Here is a 22067-nt window from a genome sequence, read left to right as displayed (position 1 = left end):
CCTAGTAAAGATGTTTAAGAATGGACTTTAAAAGCAGGCAGACAACTCGGTAAGCAATATATGGAACAATAGTGTATGCAAGTTGTACACACAAGGAAATTCTAACTGAATATGCTAGAATGTTTTAATGACTGAGGAATCTTCTCACCAAACCTTAACTCTAAAGGGCCGGCACAGGTTCAGGCAGGCAGAGAGCTTAAGAATTCTGGAAAAGGAATGCTGTGAGGGTGTGGAGGTGTGGGACTCCAAAAATGTTTTAGCTGGTAGGCTGGGTGTCAAAACTGAAAAGGCAACAAAGATAAGAGTAGAGCATCGACTAAGCTGTATTGGTCAAGTGAAAGCGGAGCGAGTGTGTTTACATGGGCTGACCTGTTCAGACGTTAGGGAGGGTGACACTGGGATGCCAGTTTAACCACATCGCATTATTATAGCAGTCTGTTAAGAAGGCTTTCATCATAAACACGGCCTGACAGAATATTACCTGCAATATATACTGTAGATCTGTTAGTGGAATGTGTTGGCATAGCCAAAAAAGGACTTGAGGAAGTAAAGCCACTGCTTGCCAGCATGTTAAAAAAGGGCATATAGAGTTAACTCTAGAAATTATCGGCACTGAGGTGGCAAGAAAGACGTTAAACAGAAACCTGAGCAAATGTAGTGTGTGCCACTTTGGTATTTGTTACAAAAACTGCTCATTAAGAAAGCCTACTCATACATTTTGTAATTCCCAAGCTAATAGTACACTCTCCAGGTCTATCAGGTTTTAAATAGCATGAAGACCCGACATTTGTTAAGAGTGATGTGCACATCAGCTGAAAGGTTCACATTTTCACCCTGAGAACTGCAGAATAACCACGTGGCACACCAGTCCTCACATAATGAATGTGGCATTGTTTTCAATGGGGAGTAAAGAACATACTGTCTATGTGCCCACCGCCACCTCGTCCCGCTAAAACACTTCCTGTGCCTTTCTTGAACACCGTTGCCTGGTTTCTCTTTCACCCTTAAGTATCCTGAGAACTGAGGAGTGAGACAAAGTGTCACTTGTGAGGCAGTACTCGCCTTCCTAATGGCTGGGGCTGGAATGCTGACAATTCTGCAGCACTGAACAAGTACGAGCCGCTCAACTCTATGCACCTCTCCAAAGTTACACAAGCCACCCAAAAACACTAAGCGTGAAGCCCCTGCATGTGGAGGGATGCCATGCTGCCAGCTTACCTGCCTCAGTGCCCTCCTTGTCTCACACTCGGTCTCGGAATTTAATGCTGGGTTTGTATTTCCTGTTTTTCTTTTTCCTAACTGTATGTGACAAGTTTCAGTATGTCTCACTTTTTCTATTGTATTACATAGAAGTTCATGCGTGATTATAAAGTCGCAGACACAAGCAACACAACTTTTAAGGGCTCTTTTCAATAATTAGAATGTTATGCTGCTGTTGCAAAAAGCATAAAAATCCTTTGTAATATTTTTCAACCACTGTGATTTGTACAAAAAAAAGGAAACAAAATACCATTTCAGTATTTTAATGTTGGACTTGACTTTATTAAAACATTCATAAATTACATGTGTTGATGCTTTTATTATTATTAAAAACTTTTTAAAGGAGCTGCTGACTTGTTGCATTCAGAGCCCTGATGGGCCTCTGTGATTAAAAGCTGTTTCAAGATCACAATACATTAAAATAGGAACAGCTAAAAACAGATAAAAAGGAAATAAATCAAGAAACTAAATCTCTTTACCCAGCTGGTATAAACCTGGCACGGCTGTGCATTGTGACAGATGATTGATGAGATGGTTTGCATATTTAGAAAAGGCTTACGACGGAGTGCAACGTCAAGAGGTCGGGAGGTGCATGAGAGAGAAAGGAGCACCAGAGAAGTATGGGAGGATTGAGAGATGGGATATGAATGAGAGATTGAGGACTCAGGTTAAAATCGGTGGGTAACAGACAAGATCTCAGATTCTGTCTCCACCAGGAATCTTCTTTATGTCCATACCTCTTTAACTGCTTATGGATGTGTTGAATTATGGAATAAAAGACCAATTCCCTGATGCATGCCTTTTGCTGCTGATATTGTGTTGTGTAGCACCATAAACAAGAAAGTTGGGAGAACATTGGGAGAATGGAGAAGGTCTTGTTAGATAAAGGAATATATGAGGTTTAAAAATGATCAGGATTCAGAAGTTAGTCTGTAGGGAGAGCTATTGAGAAGTGAATAAGCTTAAATATCAGTGGTAGCCCAAGAGGGAGAATTAGATACGGAGATAAAACCAATAGCGTGCAGCATGGATTGAATTGTGTGTTTGATTAATTAAGGTGAAGCTTAAAGGTAAGTTTTTGAAGAAGGGTAATACAAACAATGATGTATAGAGCTTCGGCATGGGCAGTAAAGAGAGCAAAGGAAACGAAGTTGGATGTGCCAGAAATAAGAATGTTGAGATGAATGTGTGGAGTTACAAAAAGGACAGAAGAAGAAATGAGATAATCAATAGTGCAACAAAAGTGGGAGAGCTTTGCAATCTAAGGAAGTATAGGAAAGTCGGTTAAAGTGGTATGGATATGTGATGGGGACACACAATGAATATGCAGTATGAACAAAAGATTGATAGGAATGGAAGTACAGGGAAGAGAAAGCAAGAGAGGTGAAAGTGGCAGTGGATAGACAAAAGAAGATTTGAAAGAAGAGAGTTTGACAGGGAAGGAGGTTGATCAGGCGTAGCGACGCTACATAGAAGTGGGAGAAAAAAAGTAGGAGGAAAAAGAAGCCATGTGAGCCGAGGGCATGGTCAGCCTGAGTTTTACAAGGCTCTGTATGAACAAGAAACACATAAAATATACTAATTCAGAGTAGACACCAAAAAAATCTGTTGGTTTTATTATAAATCCACAACACCTTACAGGTATTAAAAACACAGTACGGAGTGTCCGTCTGTAATCAACAGAGTTGCAGAAGGTGGGACCTCAGATGACAGACCACAAGAGGAACAGAACGGAAACTTCAGTAACTCCTAGCCAGGTTACTCAAGAAACCACCACAGTTCCAGTTATGCATCATTTATCAGAGTGGGTCTTGGCCAGTGACAAGAAATGTCTACTGCAGACAGGCTAACGTACAAAACATCTCCTACAGACACCATGCAAAGGTTCATAAAAACAAACACAATGTTCACTTCACTCTGTGCTAGGCTTCATGGTCAAATGATTTTCTGCTCAAAGTGCTTAAACTCTCTTCCTCCTCCTTTATCACACACACACAGATTGCTGCTCAGCAAGCAGACTTCCTCCTCACAGTGCGATAAATAAACTGGCTTGCTTTTTTTCCCCTCACTCGCCGACATATTGTATGCATTTGTAGGTGCATTGTGAGAGAGAGTGACATAGAGGATGCATACTGGATGTGTGTGTTGCAAAGAGTAACCCCAAAAATGTGGCCTGGATCACATGATGCAAACAGGAAATGAAAACCTCTACAGCTAATGTCACCTCTGCTCTTTCAGACTCTGCCACATGCATCCACACACTCACGCTAGGAAAATGGTCTTCCTTTCCCTGGCTTCTGAAGTCTGTTGCGCATAGCTCGTCTAGATCTGTGTGTAGCGGATAATTTCGCTCAAGTCATAACCAGTGACGGCAAAAGCACTTCCTTCACCATCGCAGAACTTGGCCCCGCAGATCTGGATGTCGGTCACACACTCCGTGTGAAGGTGCTCAATCTAGAAAAGATAGAAGTTAAGCTGTTAGACAAAAACAAGAACTTCAATGTGCAGGACTGCATACAAGAGTTTTCAGTTTCCATGTATTCACTGAACCTCAACATTTGCAAATGAAATGCAGCAGACAGCATGGTGTCTTACATCCTTATGCACTCTACAACAAAACATCAAAAACCGTACTCAATGCAGTGGCCTAATGAATATGACAGCTATAGATAGATAGAACTTTATTCAATACCAGGGGAAAATCTGCCTTTTTAGAAAAGATTTGTAAATAGATAAATACAGTATGTAGATAAATAAATACATATACACCCACATTTTGGTCTGAACACACACTAGAATGACTAAAAAGGAAGAAAATTAAAAAGAAAGAAAACCTTTTGACTTGGCTGTCCCAGTCAGGTGTATTGCTGTTGGTATAGAGAAGCCATCCATCCATCCATTATCCAACCCGCTATATCCTAACTACAGGGTCACGGGGGTCTGCTGGAGCCAATCTCAGCCAACACAGGGTGCCAGGCATTAAACAAACCCTGGGCAGGGCGCCAACCTACTGCAGATAGAGAAGCCCCAGTAGAATTTCCTGACACACTTCTGCTGAATGATTTTTTGGCTGAAAGTCCTCAGTGTTACGGCCAGTTTATACTTCATGCTCAGAATGTGTACTCGCAGGCATCTTGGCTACCACACATTGCCAGCGTTTATTTGACACGTCCCCTGAGCATGTCCTCAGAAATTAACGGAATGCATGCACAAGTAGCAATTTCAGCAAAAAAACAAACAAAAAAAAAAATCAGTGGGCACAGTGTGTTCAATTTGGAACGGGACGTCAGAGTCTTTGTGTACTGTCAACATGTGACAGCAAGCTGCTTTGCTGATCCTACAGGATCGATGTCCATGCTTCAATGTTTGATGAATGATTCGATGTGGTGAAGCATATCATCAAACTTAAATGCTGACATATAAATGTATTCATGGTGCTTTTCTTCATCTATTTCTCACATAGGCAATACAAGTGTTGCATACTTTCCATCATAATGAACAGGATACATTTTAAAGGTCTCACATACCATCTTCGTTTTTTTTTACTTTTGTACCTACACAACAACATCATAACGTACAGAAGCGTATTTAAGCCACAGAAAAAAAATCAGGGACACGGTGAAGAAAAAAAGGCCCATTTTGTGATTAAAGTAGAACCTTTGACTTTAATCTCATAGTTTATATTTTCATTAAAGTAGACTATCGTAAATGTTATCTTAAAACCGGCCCAGTTGTTAATCACTGCGTGTTTCTGGCGCTTCTTCCTGCACAGACAGCAGCGGAAGGCAGTGATTGCCTCACAGAATACATTACATTTATGATATTTCAGCTCTCTACACATTTAGAATGATTAGATTTATACTTGATATCACGTTCACGATGAAATGTGTTAAAGCATTTATGTTACATTTTACAAATAAATCATTAACTTCATTTAAATAAAGAATACTTATATTGCTCTACCTTCCCCTTTTGTATTATTAATATGTAGCCTTTGTCAGAGTGCCTGAAATCTCAGACTTACCACTGTTTATAAGGTATTGTATCATATAACTTCTCCCCACCTTCCCTTCTATATGTATAACCTCAGGCAATTAGGTGTAGTAAAAGACAAGCAGGAGTTAAGTTACAATTTAAACAATGTATTATTTATAATATTCCTAAATAATAACTATGCAAAGAACATCTGAATATTGGCAACCATACAACCTAATAAATGGTGATGTATAGTTTCAGGCAGCACACAGACTTGTTAGTTACTTAAAATGCCTCTATTTAAGGCATCATTTTGTGGTCAGCTTTCTTCAGAATGGCTGTGCTCTTCATTGTGTTGTCCTTTTCAGTTCATGTTGTGTGAGATGGTCTTTCATCAGTTTGGTAAGAGAGAGACAGGGTGAGGTAAAGCAACCAAATTTCTAGGTTCTCTGTCCACACCCTACAGCCAATAGGGCGTCATGGTACTTAAAGGTTTCTGATACAAGCCAGTTCCAAACAGCCATACTTCAGACCAATAGGGTGACAGAATACCTTCACACCTGCCCCCAAAATCATATGTGAAAGTGAAGCTTCACACATAGGCAGGCTGGCTTTCCTGTGGGGGTTGACTGGGAGTCCTGCAGAGAAATATTAACCAAACTGGTTTGAGGCACTTCCCCAACCTTGTCGTAAAATTACAAAGAAACTCATTCCAAAAATGGGGGAGAGGTGTTCTTAACCATCAAACCATTGCTGTTATTATCAATAATGTAACATTAATATTACATTGCTTTTTCTAAGTTATAAATAAAGACATACAAAATATTTATCAACTTATATGCAAAATTTAATAATTACGCATGTGGGGGCTGGAAGGTGGTGGGGCGGTAGCACTGCTGCCTCGCAGTAGGGAGTCATGTCCCTGGTGTTCCCTGCCAGGAGTTTGCATGTTTTCATGGGGGGTTTCCACAGTGTGCTCCAGTTTCCTTCCAAAGACATGCAGGTTTGGTGATGCTAAAATGATGCCAGCGTATTTCTGTGCTTGTATTCACCTTGTCATGAGCTGATGCCCCATCCAGGGACTGTTTCTGCCTCACACCCAATGCTAGCTGGAATGGATGCATACCTGGTTTGATGGATGTAATGTTTAAACATCCATCCTTTTCAGAGATATTGTTGCAAGGTGTCTTGGGAATTTAATGGATGTTTCAGTCAATTCACAACACAGAGAAGCCGAATGTTGTGTTTGCACCGTGATGATATCTCGCACTGCCACCTGGTGGAATCCTCCAGATTTACACAAAGTACGTGTGCAGGTATAAACAGTACACCGCTTGCGTAGCAGAAGTGCCTGCAGGTACATGCGTTGTGTTGCATGAAATATAAATCCAGCCTGTGTGTCAGAGAGAGGATGTGCAGCATTGTTCATAACGGCACTTAGTTGTGTTTTAATTCTCTCCTTCGCTACTACCTTCACGGGGTCCAGTGTGCATCCCATAACTGAACTTGCCCTTTTAATTAGATTGTTTGTTCGGTGGACCTCTCTTGAAGTGATGTTACCATCCCTCCGCCACTGCACTGGCCATCGCAGATTTGTAGAAAATGTGAAGAATGTCACTATCCATACTAAAGGGACATAGTCTCCTAAGAAATAAAAAGCCTGTTCTGCCCTTTCTTATATAGTTCCTCTATGTTATTAGACCAGTCCTGCCTGCCATTTATGTGGATCCTCAAGTACTTGCAGTAGTGCACCGCTTGTACATCCACTCCATACTCAAACTACATCTCTAGGCCAAGGGGATCAGCATGGCCAGGTTTGCCGATGTCTGCCTTGCTTGTCACTACCACTAGAGGGCTGCATGTCAGGCTCACCAAACACGGCTGTGTGTACGCCAAAAACACCTTGGCAATGTATTTACTGATGGTACTGATAGGCCTGAAACAGTGGCCATTGTAAAACTGAATGGTCAGCCCAAAAAGCTGCAGTAAACGATGGGCAAAACAATGTGACAGAGAGATGACTGATGTGACAGGAAGGCTCTCATGTCTGTTGGAAATTATTTGGAAAGCCCAGAGGAGTACAAATATGGAAAGATTCTAGATGGCTAGAGGATGACACTCTGTGTTCTGCTTCTGCCTTGGAGCTGAAGACCACCAGAGTGTCATGTGATTTACTATGTGCGATTTGGGAGTAAAGGGAATGTCCTACTCTGACAGGCTCAGGAAATGAAATGATAAGGCTGCAAGGGGAGCAGCGTCTACCTGCAGATCTCTCAGAGTTCTGCTTAACTGCCTAATGGATTGCACGCCTATGTAATAATAATAATAATAAATTTTATTTATATTGCGCTTTATATTTAACAATCTCAAAGTGCTACAAAATAAGAATAAATTAACAAACAAGATAATCTATATAAAAAATTTAACAAAATGCCTTTCTTAAAAGATAAGTTTTTAGGTTTTGTTTAAAAGCAGTCAACTGTGGGGCTCTCAGGTTGTCAGGAAGAGAATTCCACAGCCTCGGCACCACCAAAAAGGCCATGTCACCCATACTGCTAAGCTTAGTTCTGGGAACTTGAAGACTGTTAGTATGCACAGAGTGGAGGGTGCGGGAGGAAGTATAAGGGATAAGGAGTTCCTGTAAATACAAGGGAGCAGGTCCATAGATGCACTGATGGGTAAGGAGGGAAACCTTGTACTCTATTCTAAGTGGTACTGGAAGCCAGTGAAGGGTTTTCAAGATAGGAGTGATGTGGCTATGCTTTCGCACCCTCATCAGGATCCTGGCAGCGCTGTTCTGAATGTACTGGAGTCTCTGGATACTCTTGCCAGGAATCCCAATGAGGAGAGCATTACAGCAATCCAGCCTGGACAAGACAAAGGCATGGATAAGCCTCTCTGCATCTGCCAGGGTAAGTGTTGGACGAAGTTTAGCAATGTCCCTGAAATGGTAAAAAGATGACTTACAAAGATGTTTAATGTGGGTGTCAAAAGTGAGTTGAGAGTCCATTTTAACACCCAAATTGGTAACAAATGTAGAAAGAGGAATTTTTTGACCAGAGAAATTGATACTGGTGATGGTAGAAGAACGAAGGTGGTGTGGTGTGCCAACTAAAATGGCTTCTGTTTTAGATCTGTTTAGCTGAAGGAAGTTGAGCCTCATCCATGCCTCTATTTCTTCCAAACAAATAGTCAGTGTAGATGTTGGGAGAGGAGCAGTAGAGGAGTTGGGGGTAGTCCTAAGATAAAGCTGAGTGTCATCGGCATAGCAATGGAAAGATAGACCATGTCTGCTAATGACACTTCCAAGGGGGAGCATGTAAATGATGAAAAGGATGGGGCCCAACACAGAGCCCTGTGGAACACCACAGGTAACATTATGGGTGTGAGATTTTGCGCTGCCAAGAGCGACATACTCAGTTCTACCGGTCAAATAAGATGTAAACCAATTGTAAACATTTCCTGAAAGTCCAATGGTGTATTGCAGACGGTGAAGAAGAATATTATGATCAGTTGTATCAAAAGCAGCTGTCAAGTCAAGGAGAATGAGTAGAAAAGGAGAACCAGTATCTGCTGACATCAGAAGGTCATCAGTGACCCTGACCAGGGCTGTTTCGGTGCTATGGCCAGGACAAAAAACAGACTGAAACTTTTCAAACAGGTTATTCAATTTGAGATGATCATGAAGTTGTACTGCAACTATCTTTTCCAGAACCTTAGAGAGAAATGGAAGATTAGAGATGGATCTATAGTTAGAGAGAACTTCTGGATCCAGGGTGGGTTTTTTCAGTAGAGGTATGTCACTTAGTTTATTCGACAGTCATCATTATTTGAGTCAGATAGCCCTCCCACAACCTTAATCTTAACTTTAGGTTAATTTTGCACTTTCATGTACCATCACTGATGTATAATGCAAAGAGACAACCTCCTCAACAGAATGGAGTGCTGGAGGTCTGCAGCTGGACTCTGTGGGCATGGGGACCTCATTCAGGCCTTCAAAACTCTCAAGGGCATCAATAAAGTTGATTGAGTAGAAATCATTTTTTAGACTGTGCATCACATAATTAAGGACAGCGGTACAAATGAAGGTTTCATGCATTTAAGACAAAAGCAAACACTAAAAGTCTTGGGAATTGGTAGAAAACTACCAACTCAGATGCAGTAATTGAAGTAAAAACTTTGACAACATTTAAAGGGATCTGGTGAGATTTTGGGAAAAGTTAGCTACTAGCTAACCAAACGAGCTTGACGGACTAAATGGTTTCGCTTCTGCTATTATGATGACGATGCAAACCATGATGTAAACTACACAATTTTACTCAAACAATACACTGCCAAAGCAGCATTGCCTTGAAGTGGGGCACCATTATTATTGATAACTGGTCACTAATGCACCCTATCAGGGTCAGTTTAACCACATGACAATGTGTCAAATAAATCCTGTAAACCATATTATCACTGACACGCAAAGCTGTCTTCCCTGGACAGAAAGGTTTCCGACAGACAATAAAAGAGGCAATTTGTAATGCTAGCTACTTTCTGCTCCACAACCTCCTTGGCCCACGGAACACTGTCTAACTCTCATATGGCTCAATTTAAGGATTTCATGGAATACTAAAGATCCCAGCAAGTAATCCCTTTCTGGACTAATGTATTGCTTTTTTTCAGGATTTAGAACTTTTTCTTTACTTACCTGCCAGTGCTGCTTCTGTCAGAGCATATTGAAGTTTCACTTACATGTGTGGGTTCACAACAAAATGAAGCCTCTACAGCTTGTTGAACAGGTACAGTATTATTAAGGCCATTTACAAACATTTCAAATGAAATTTTATACTCTGTTTTAGAGATTTTATTTAAATCACAGCATTATAGAAATGTTCCATACTTTAAAATTTGTAGGTCCTGACACCTGCCTGATATTTTGCGTTCATGGGAACTCCTGACTCATCATTATGCGAAGACCCCCAAATATCATATAGTGTTGGACTTGTCTTGATGTCTGATTATGCAAGATGTTGAGCTTTTTGGGGTTCCTCCCTGTTTTTGGCATCTAGCCTTTAAAAACTCTATTTTTTAGTCCATTTGTGGACCATGTTTTGTGCAGGAAATGACACCCTTATGATAAAGGGTAAACCAATAGGTACCTTCAACAAAATTATCAGAAGGATAAGAAGGACTTGAACTTGTGCATGTACCATCAGCCAACTCCAGGTTCACTCCCCAAAGGGAACTGAAAGGGCAAAGTTACTCCTTTTCACAAAAAGTAAAAAAAAAAAAAAGGGGTAATAAGTAATATAAGGCATGTGGAGTGTTGTTTTTTGCTATTTCAAGGTTGCAGATCACGAATGTGATAATTTTGATTTTTGATTCTTTACCAGTAGTCCAGAAGACTAAAAATGATCAATTTTAAACATAAGCATGTGGGGTATTGTTTTAGACTGTTTTAAGGTCATTGATTACGAATATGATGAGCTTTATCTATCCTTTACTAGGGATCTTGCCATCTGTGGATTTCTATCAAAGGGTGAACAATTATACATTTCCATTACAATTGAGAATATCTGGACTTTCAACATTTAAACTGAAGCACACATTTTAATATTTCAAATATCTGACACAGCTATTCTTGTTTATTATATATTTCTATCTCATGAAGTAAATCATGAGATTTCTTATGTACATCCCAAACTCGGGTGACTTGTGCTTATTCGACTTTTTCTTTTCTTTGTTGAACAATATTTGAACATTGACACATCTGCATTCTTTATTTACTCAGACTCCAGCTGTAAAAACCTAATTATATAAAAACCCACTTCTGAAAATTTTCCAAAAATAACAAATGTATGTAGACAACTGCACAATGGCTTATTATATGAAAGTTAAGAAATGACTTGCATACGAAAGAATCTAAAACAATGAGCAACTGAACTGGAATGCTACACATTCCTTTGGAAAGTACAGCAAAAAGGTTGTTACTCCGGCTGGAAAAGTTGTAAGAGGATGACTGCATGGCAGTCCAAAAACAAGTCAAAGCAGGACTGTGAGAAGATTAATAGTTCAACAAAAAGCTGAACATCTACTGATGAGGACGCAGAAATGCACAAGACACAAAATAAATATCCGGAGCAAGTCTCTGTAGACTTAGCTGTGCAGGGTTACCTATGTGCAGTGGCCTGTGTGTTGCATGTGGCTTCCACCAGGATTTACCCTAAATTGTCTGGAAACAACATGTGGCATGGCAGGCTTAGCAGGCCACTTTAACTCCAGCTAGGGGTGCACACACGGCCCAGATGTTTATTTCCATTGCAAGGTCCCAGAGTGTTTTACCTTCTATTCTTACAAATGAGGAAAATAAATGAGGATGGATCCCCATGTTAATTCCTCAATAACAGCATGTTTTGTGGTCATAAACAGAGTTTGCATAGATAATGCTGCTTTCTTAAGCTATTACACTTCTAAAGAACCTTTGCACAGAGACGTACATTTTAAGAAACTAAACATCTGAGTGACACTTATCTTTTTCAATGAGCAGATCTCAATGCGCATTATAGTTCATCAGCTCACTTCTCAGTCGTCAAGACAGCAGGGACAGATTCCATATGTAAATGAGCTGTCAAAGCAACACCATTGGTCCGTTCAAGTAGACAGTCAGAAACGGTTGATAGGTTGATACTGCTCAACACCATTCCAAAAACAGTGACATCAGTTAACTATAAGGCACGATACTTTACAAAAAGACAAAGCAAAGTCTCACATTTGTTTCACTACAGATGAACGGCGCAGTATCCCTTCAGGTTTTTTGCAACCTTTCCCTTTACATGGTTTTGGGTATGGCTTAAACATTCCATTACAAATCAGTCAGCCATATACCACTTGATATTGGCATTGTAAGACAGGTTAGCCATTTAAATTGGCCAAAAAACTAGTGGAAGGAGGCACAAAAAAACAAAACACACATTTAAGAAAAGATGACAAGACACAAAAAAGGCAAGGCAAGGCAAAGAAACAACCTCAAAGGTATATTTTCAGAAAATCATACCTCAGCTGTGTTTGTCTCTGTAGATTTGCTCAGCTTCCAGATTCGCACCAGAGAGTCCTCTGCTCCAGACAGCAACTGGTTGTGAATAGATAACAGTTAAAAATCAAGAATGACAACCCCTGACCTATCCAGACTATTTTCAATTAATAAAAAAGTGACGTGGCTTATTTAAATAAAGAAATACAATTTAGCAGTAGTCTAAGAATTTACGTCAAGAGTTGCTTTGCCTTTAGTGGTTACACAATTACCCATCAATTGTTTTGATTCTACTTCCTCCCATCACAAGATAACTAGATTTTGAAATCCTATTGAACACAATGCTTCTTGGGAAGCCTTAATGCCTGATGACTGATATTTCAATAAATTCACTGTATTTAAATCTCAACACAGAGTGGCACATTGGTTGGCATTGCATCTCATGTATTCAGCATTCTGAGTTCAAATCTCACACCAGAACATTTTCATTATGAAGGTTGCACATTCTCTTAAGTAGACTAGCCTTTCTAAAATTAGCCCTGTGTGAGTGCGAGTGTGTATACTGTACGTACAGTACGGGTAGGTACAGTGAAGAAGTGACACTCTGGGTCCTTACCTTGTACCCCAGTGTTGCCGTGGCCCCAAACAATTCTGAATCAGATTAAGCAGATTTAAGGATGTTAAGCAAGCCTTCACGTGCACATTTGCTGTTACCTCACATCTTGGCAATGGAATACAGCTACTCCGCGTCAGAAACTTGACTTCACTGCAGGAGACTTTGTAAACTGACGGCATATCACATAACATGACTATTCAAGCGATTTTCAGTCGTACCCTCCATTTAGATAATCCTAGCAAGTCAGAGGCAATTAGTGGATCACTCCCATGAATTCCGTTACCTAATGTGAGATGCCCAATGTCTCACCCCAATTACACTGCAACTCACTCCATTATAATTAAAAATGTTTAATTTTAAGATGTGGGTTCTGTGTGCATGAGAGCCGAAATAAATGCTCAACAAGATGTATAATGCATTTAAATTTAATGTAGTAGGGAGAAATAAGAAGCACAGGCTTTTTGGAACTCACATACTGAAGAGAAGTTTGTCTGTCTGAGATCTCATGTTCTACATATCATGGCAGATAGTCAAGTCAAGTTGGGGAACATGCACTGGTACAGTGCGTTGCCTCACCCACCACACAAAGAAACAGCTTGGGATCCTAGTTGGCAACCCCCAGAGCAGACACGTGGTCCAGTCCCATCCTCTGGAAATGATCTTCTATCTGCTGCAGCCAGGTGTTACACGGGTGACGCCTTGGCCTGGTCTAGCCACTCAAGTCCCCAACAATGAGGATCCTATGAGCTGAATCACCCTCGGGGAATCACCCCAAATGGCTGTAGTGCTGTAACTGAAGCTCCCACACAATGCAGGTAATCTGCCTCATTCAGGAATTCATGAATAACCACTCATTTGACACAAAGTCAAACCAACGTTACCCAAGAGTTTGAACACGTCATTGTTGTTATTGTTTACATCCCTCCTCAGGTGGACGTGGAGATAGCGGGTGACATCATCCACGCCGCTGTTGCTAAACTACAAACACAGCACCCCGAGGCACTTATGCTAATCTCTGGAGACTTTAACCATGTGACGCTGGACAAAACATTACCTGCCTTCTCCTAGTATGTGGATTGTAACACCCCGGGAATTAACACTACACTACTGTATGCAAGCGTTAAAGACGTATACAGCGCCACCCAACTGCCTGTGCTTGGGAAAGCAGATCATAACCTGGTTCTGCTTCAGCCTCACTACAAACCAAGAGTGAGGGTGCTACCTAAAACCACACGCTCATTCAGGAAGTGGTCCCCTGAGGCAGAGCAGGCTCTGAGAGACTGCTTTGGAACTACGGGCTGGGATATCCTGCCAGGATTATACAGTGAGAACATTGAGGAGGTTGTTGACTGCACTACTGACTACATCAACTTCTGTATGGACATTGTAGTTCCAATAAGAACAGCACGCTGCTATGCTAACAACAAGCCATGGATTACAAGTGACATCAAGGGCCTTTTGAACCAGAAGAAAAGGGCTTTTAAAGGTGGTGATCAGCATGAGCTCAAGCGCGTACAGAAGGAACTCCGAGTCCAGCTCTGAGAGGCGAAAGAGCAGTACAGGAGAAAGCTGGGGCAGAAGTTGCAGAATAACATCATGAAGGAAGTGTGGGATGGGATGAAGATCATCAGTGGCTGCTGCTTGAAGTAGAGTCCCACCATCGAGAGAGACGTGGAGAGAGCAAACCTGATGAACAACTTCTTTAACAGGTTTGACCACCCTAACTCACTCTCACCTCAGAGTACTGTATCCTTCACCCATCCTTCTGCTGATACCAGCATAGGAGAGAGTTTCCCCCGACCCACAATTACAGCAGCCCAGGTAAGCAGAGAGCTGAGGAGACTTCATGCCAGCAAAGCAGTGGGTCCAGATGGAGTATCGCTACGACTGCTGAAGGCCTGTGCGTTGGAGCTGGGGAGTCCTCTACAGCGCATCTTCAACCTGAGCCTGGAACAGGGGAGAGTCCTGAGGCTTTGGAAAACATCTTACATCACCCCAGTCCCAAAGGTATCATGTCCTGGTGAGCTGAATGACTTCCGGCCTGTCGCTCTAACGTCACATGTGATGAAGACCATGGAGCGGCTACAGCTTCACCACCTGAGGCCACAGGAGGAGGAGTATAGGAATCTAATCAAGGACTTTGTTAAATGGTGCAACTCAAACCAAGGAGCTGGTGGTGGATTTTAGGAGGCCCATGCCCCTCCCGGACCCTGTGATTGTAAAAGGTGACTGTGTGCAGAGGGTACAGACCTATAAATACCTGGGAGTGCAGCTGGATGATAAATTGGACTGGACTGCCAATACTGATGCTCTGTGCAAGAGATGACAGAGCTGACTATACTTCCTTAGAAGGTTGGCGTCCCTCAACATCTGCAATAAGATGCTACAGATGTTCTATCAGACAGTTGTGGCGAGCGCTCTCTTCTACGCGGTGGTGTGCTGGGGAGGCAGCATAAAGAAGAGGAAGGCAGGCTCTATTGTAGGCATGGAGCTGGACAGGTTGACATCTGTAGCAGAGCAACGGGCGCTGAGCAGGCTCCTGTCAATCATGAAGAATCAAATGCATCCACTGAATAGAGTCATCTCCAAACAGAGGAGCACCTTCAACAAAAGATTGCCGTCGCTGTCCTGCTCCACTGACAGACTGAGGAGATCATTCTTCCCTCAGACAATGCGACTCCTCAATTCCACCCGGGTTTTGGGTTTAAACGTTAACACTACACAAGATTATAGACTGTTAAACCTGCCTCACACTCTCCACCTTGCATTTTTTTTTTTTTTAATGTGCACTGCGGTTTTATTGCTCTTTAATGAATATTGTTTTTATCAGTATGCTGCTGCTGGAGTATGTGAATTTTCCCTTGGGGGTTAAATAAAGTATCTATCAATCTATCTATCTATCTATCAATCAAGGATTCTCCGAAGAGACACAGTACCAAAGGAGTCCAGTCTTCATCTCAGGTCACTGGATAGCGTCCATGTCTCGCAACCATATAGCAAGACAGGAAGCACCAGGACTCTAAACACTTGGATCTTCACCCTTTTGCATAGATATTGGGAATACCACACACCCCTTTCCAGCGACCTCATGACTCCCATGCTCTCCTAGTTCATCTACTGACTTCATAGGAAGAGTCACCAGAGACATGAATGTCACTGCCTTCACCAGAGACATGAATGTCACTGCTAAGGTAATGCAAAACTCTTGACAAGGTTGACACTCTCTTTGCAGACAGACACACTTTTGATGGCTGTGCCTAAAAGGTCATTAAAGGCCTGGATCTTGGTTTTTATCCAGGAAACTCGCAAGCCCAGACACTCAGACTCCTTGCTCAGTCTCTTTAGAGCCCTGATCAGAGCCTCCATTGCCTCTGCAATTAAAAGGGAAAAAAAAACAGGGTAGAGATTGCGGCTGAACCCAACATACCTGTTAACCACACCAGCTTCATCAGGTAACACACAATTGGCTACCAGAAAAAGGGGCATGCACGACTATGCTGTAAGGTTGGATTTTGTCTTTCATTTTTCATTTCTTCATTATGTAAAGCACTTTGAGCTACGTTTTGTATGAAAATGTGCTATATAAATAAATGTTGTTGTTGTTGTAGTTGTAAAGTAGACATCTGCAGTGATTTTCAGTCATTTAAACTGATGTGGTCTGGAGACAAGATCAGCAGCTGTGACAGGCAAATCTGACATACCCCATGACTAGAAGTTGTGTAATGTGACATTAGCTTAAGCTGAGAGTAAAAGCAGAACCTGCAGGCTTTCCAAATGAAAGTGGATGAGGTCAGTAAGCCTGCTCTTTACTCACACTGCCATGGAAACTTTCAAGACTACATGAACACTGGCCTCCATCACTGTGCCAAAGGATAGGTTTACAATTTTGCTCCACCATCTTCATCTACAATGGAAGGTGCAAAATGGATTCTATTCAAGCTCTGGAAACTCTATGACATCAAGCTGGAAGATGACAAAGCTGTTGTTACTAAATGTTACCATTGGTGCCACCCATAAAAATACTTTAAGTCAAATATGAATACCCGAGTTTGAAAAGAGACAGATGCTATGTCGTATGGACCATAAGACTTCTGCTTTTAGCAGCAGAAAGATAAACTGGTGAAATTTCAGAAATTTGGGAAAACTTTGTCTGAATACACATAGGAAAGATTATTTCTCTAAAATATAGAAAGTCACACAAAAAAATTAAGGCAATTGGATGTTTGTGAGATGGCATAAAATTAAGCGCCCAGGGTACCCTTCACTGAAATCCATGTACATTCACTATCTATGGGGAGATTTGGTGTTCTCCCATGTTCATATTATCTCTTTTCCTAAACACTGCAGGGTTCTCCACCACCCTAAATCTGTGAATGTTCAATTAGGTCTTGCATATGTGTGTCCTGCCATGGACTGTGTTTCATTCCAGGCTGATTCCCACTTTGCATCCAATACTTGTTTGTAAGGAATTTCAGAAAATGGATTATGCTTCATCAGCTGCCTTACAGCTTCCGGGACCCGATATCAGTCACTGGCTCCTTCTGTGTGCAGTTTGTGTATTGCCCCAATCCTAACATGGCATGGCTCACAATAGTCTTTTTTGTGCTCTTCTACTATTTTTTTTTAGCAGAGGAGATAAGCTAAGATTTTTTTTTATTATCTGCATAGTAACTATTCCCTATCATGGACCCAAAAAATGTTATCCCATATGAAAACATGTACACCACAATACAAAATTCTCTTTAACATTAAGAACTTAAGATTTTTTTTTTTTATTAAAAGCCGAATGAGTTGACCTGAACCTTCTTTTCCTTCCACTTTAGATACAGCAGGTATCCTACTGGACTGGTTTAGGATTCTGCTTCAGACACTTTGCTTGAAGTGCAAATCAGCCCATGGATCAAAGATACTATCTGCCCATGTCAGTTCAGACCCAAACACTATTCACAAGAATTGTATATCATTTTCAGGAAGGCTGTCTCTCATACATCAATGGCAGTAATCTGGATACAGCCATATAAACATTTTTAATTCAATGAAAACCATTGGGGAACCATAATTCATCCAATAAGCCTGAAGTTTATAGTAATTCGATTTTGGGGTGATGCCTACCATGCCTAGAGCCAAAAGCTTAATTTCATTTGGTTCATTGTAAGGTCCCTTTAATTTAAATGCATTCTATAAATAAGATTCGAAAAGATGAATTTATAAGATTCACTTTCACCTCAAACACCACCTTTTTGAAGGACAGCGACCAAATTCCCCCTAAACTAGGATGTTTTGTTATACTATTTAAAAGTCAAAATATATATTGTAGGATACATTTTTTATACTTCTTCTTTTAAGGTCTAGCCCTCCACACCTGACAGAATGGTCAGATTTGCATGATTCTGCTGAACTACGTGATGGTCAATGCACTGCAAGTTTACCACCTATTCAACTGCTGAATCAACTTACAAAGTCAAGAATTAATGAAGCTGGAACTTCTGCTGGAAGCTGCTAGAACAGAACAGAAGTTTGTCCCAGGTGGAAAGGCAGCCCATTGCAACGTGAACACAAAGACATATTTATATACCAGTCCAGAGGGGAGTAATTTATCAAAACCATTAGACCTGCGAGTATGTGTTTAAACAAAGTAAGAACATGCAGGAGCATTCAGTGCTATGGCACAACCCACCACACAGTTAACAGTAAAACCCTATGAACAGCTCATTAAACGTAAGACTGTGGTATCACTGTCACCTAGCCTTAAAAATCCTTCTCCCAGTATACCCAGCATCTGTCTTTTGCACATATGTCCAAACCAACACAATCCCGCCATTCTGACTTTGTCTTCTCTGCGGTTTATGACCCCTGACAGGAGCAGCCGAAAGAAGAAGAAGGTAACTGTCACCTATCTTCATGTTTTGTAAACTTAACATTTTTACAGTAGTGTCCCTATCACTGAACTATGGCATTGGGATCCCCATGCAGATTATAGGATTAGCACCCCCTTTTGTCCTTCCAGCAGCAAACCAAACTTTTATTAGATGGTCACCCATCCAAGAACTAGCCAGGCCCAAATATGCTTAGCTTCAGGTGCATTACCTGTACTGAAGTGCATGTAGTATTTTCCTGTCTGATGGGTATTATCTTGGGTGCTATGGTTCTGAACATCCCATAAGCATACAGAATAACTGATGACTCCCAACTGGCCTGAATGAATGACTGATTGTGAGAGAGACTTGTAATAGATTTGAACTTTCTCCATAACTACCCTTGATAGGTAACATTTATCAACACTTCAGCCTCTTCTGAAAACCTCTCAGCCCAGAAAATTCTGAAAGATCTTGTAATTATGTCACACTTATGATATGATGTACTGATTCAAAGACGTACTGTACTCATCAGAATGATGTCTACCTCTAAACTGGCCAGGATTTGTTAGTTCTTAACTGTGAATCAAAATGAACTGGTTGCTTTCCCCATACACAGTGCGGCTTGGGCTCTAGTTCCCAATCACTCTGTAATGGAAGAAGTTGATTCAGAAAGTGGAGGAATGAAAATCCATTTCAATTGACCATTCACTGGACAGACCTCAATATCACTGAAATAATCTGGGGCTGTTTGGGTAATTAAAAAGTGATAAAAAAAAGCCATAGTAACACAATTAATTTAAAAGATATTGAAAGCACACCACACACACCATACTAGGTTTTATAAACAAATTACTTCAGTGTTTTCCAGACAGAATTTCAACAGCTCAGAATTACTGTATATGAATTTTCAATAAAAAAAATTAAAGGAAACTATACTATTATGGTTATTTGGTAATGCGAGTTTTGAAAATACTAAAAATGCAGATCTAAAACTTAAAAAGACAAAAAACCTGCAGAGCAAAAGCACAAGATTTGCAGACAGCTGTGGAAACAATTGAACTGCAGTAAACAAATGACCAGTTCCATAAATTTACTGTGATATTCAGCCTTACCTTTCCAGAATCTGATGCTATGTCCAATGCATAAATCCAGCGAGCATGGGCATTAACTTCTGCATACATAACCCCTGACAAAGCATCATAAAGTCTGATTTGTCCACTGCTGTACCCAGCGACAACAATTCCAGTCCAAAGCATCACCGATGAACAGGTGCATCTGTAGAGTGGATAAAACAGATGTCTTGACTTAGATGATTTCCTTCAATACAATTTCCAAATAGTCATAAGCAGCGTCTTTGGGAGGAAAAAACTTTTTGTATAAACGCCTAATGCACCACTCACTTGGGTGCTCAGTATGTCACGATAATACTCAAGGACAGCAATTTTAAGTTTACTGTGTAATTCATCACATAATCTTTTAGTGAATTTTAGATAAAGTGTTTAACTAAAATGTGTGAATCAATAAAACAGGGTATGGAAAGGATAACATACCATATATAAACAAACACTATGGTAGCTGCAAAATTCAATAATTCAGTAAAATAAACAAATGACACAATCAACATATGTTTAAAAGCTTAACACCCAGCTTTGAGAATTGGAACATTGTATATGTTTGGATGAAAATATTTTGATGATCCAGATAGTCCAACGATTTTAAAAAGCAAATATGTCAATACAGAATACAAACTAGTTTACGTGTGACAAAAAAGGAAAACACTCAAACATTTTTGCCACCATCCTAATACACAACTGCAAGCACTTGTGGTCTACATCCTAATTTTCTCTAGGTCAGTTACAATATTATTGAAACAAAAAAGGAAGCTAAGCTTTGCAAACTATAATTTCACAGGCATCACTATAATTATCACCACATCCATATTTCTACCAAGATTCAGGTTAAACTCCCACATTCAAGTGCCATACATAATCTAAAACAATACACAGTAATTGCTAGTCAGATTTTGTGTCATAATAGTAAAAATATAAAAGAAATGTCCTATAAGATGTCAAAGCTGGTATAATATTGCATCTTATCCCATTCTCAAAATTGCTTAACCAAATTTATGGTTATTGGTGGTTGGGGCTTTTCCTGGTAAAACTGGGCACAAGGCATGCACCAGCACATTTCAGGGCTCACTCACACACATACCCACGCAGAGCCAGTTTCAAATTGCCAATTAACCTAACCTGCACATCTTTGAGGAAGTAGGAGAAAAACCCAATGCAGACAATGGGAGAATGTGGAAACTCCACATGGACAATGCCCAAATGTGGGACCTTAACCAAGGATGCTGGATTTGTGAGGCAGCAGCAATACCCAATGTGACACTGCCTAGTTGTTATAATGCGGTTTTTATGTTGTTTTTTTACACATTTCTGTTTAGATCTCTCATACTTGCTAACTACAGTTAATCTAAAATCTTGTAAGGGCTTTTCCATTATAATGTGTCTGCCGTCAGCTGCTACTCTTTCATCATGAATTTGTCACATATGCAGAGTACAGTGAAATTTTCCTTTGCATAATCAACCAACATGCAACATGTCTCTACTCACCAGTGTGATGAAGAATAAATGTATTAAAACAATTTGTGCATAACTGTGGGCCATGAGCATGCATGCACAGGACTATGATGATGCAGCAGGTATTTTTCACATAAAAAGGGACAAATATTTAGGTAAGCTTTTCCATTATAATATGAAAATCTGGCATGACATTTTTTTTTCTAGAGATTTAATGCCAATCTATTTTCTTTTCCTGTGCTTTTGTATTTTAGTGAATTATTTTCTTGTTCTATGCTTTAGTTAATGTATTTCTACATAAAATATGTGTTTGTGGTTCTCAGAAGAATAATACAATATAGTTCATCCTTTACACTAAAAGCCTGTTGAAGTCCTTGATGATCTTCTATAGGAGTTTAGTTTTAGGGTTTTGCTTTCAAGTTTCTATTAGGACTGATGAGGATAGTGATTTTATTATAGTTGTTATTTTTTTATTCTCCTTATCCACTTCTACAACTCACAGACTGTGCAGATGATTTTGCATCTTGTACAACTCTGAATCAGAAAAAGTTGGGACAGCTTCTTCAGAAAAGAAATAAAAAAAAACAAAAAAAAAGAACACACACATTTACTTTGACTTTTATTTCATCACAGACAGCATGAACTCAAGATATTTAATGTTTTATCTTGTCAACTTCATTTCATTTGTGAATAGACATTAATTTCTGAATTTCAGGCCTGCCACACATTTCAAAAAAGTTGGAATGGTAAAGCATGTCGCC

The 22067-nt window shown here is 40.3% G+C and overlaps 1 protein-coding gene across 4 annotated transcripts in view; it reads right to left on the bottom strand.

The window, feature by feature from the left end:
• Positions 1-1512: 1512 nt before the first annotated feature.
• The window catches only part of wdr54 (WD repeat domain 54), a 68311-nt gene continuing 47756 nt past the window's right edge, over positions 1513-22067 (bottom strand). For all 4 annotated transcript variants that reach the window (XM_039759080.1, XM_039759082.1, XM_039759081.1 and 1 more), the window contains exons 8-10: positions 19837-19999; positions 12275-12349; positions 1513-3714 (exon numbers count right to left, since the gene is read on the bottom strand). In XM_039759080.1, coding sequence (XP_039615014.1) covers positions 3583-3714; positions 12275-12349; positions 19837-19999 — 370 coding nt within the window. In that variant the 3' untranslated portion in view covers positions 1513-3582. The remainder of the gene's footprint in view (positions 3715-12274; positions 12350-19836; positions 20000-22067) is intronic.

Source organism: Polypterus senegalus, chromosome 7 (genome assembly GCF_016835505.1).
Source record: "Polypterus senegalus isolate Bchr_013 chromosome 7, ASM1683550v1, whole genome shotgun sequence".
NCBI lineage: Eukaryota > Metazoa > Chordata > Cladistia > Polypteriformes > Polypteridae > Polypterus > Polypterus senegalus.
The sequence above is the reverse complement of the archived record's forward strand: the minus strand, read 5'-3'. Positions and strand labels throughout refer to the sequence as shown.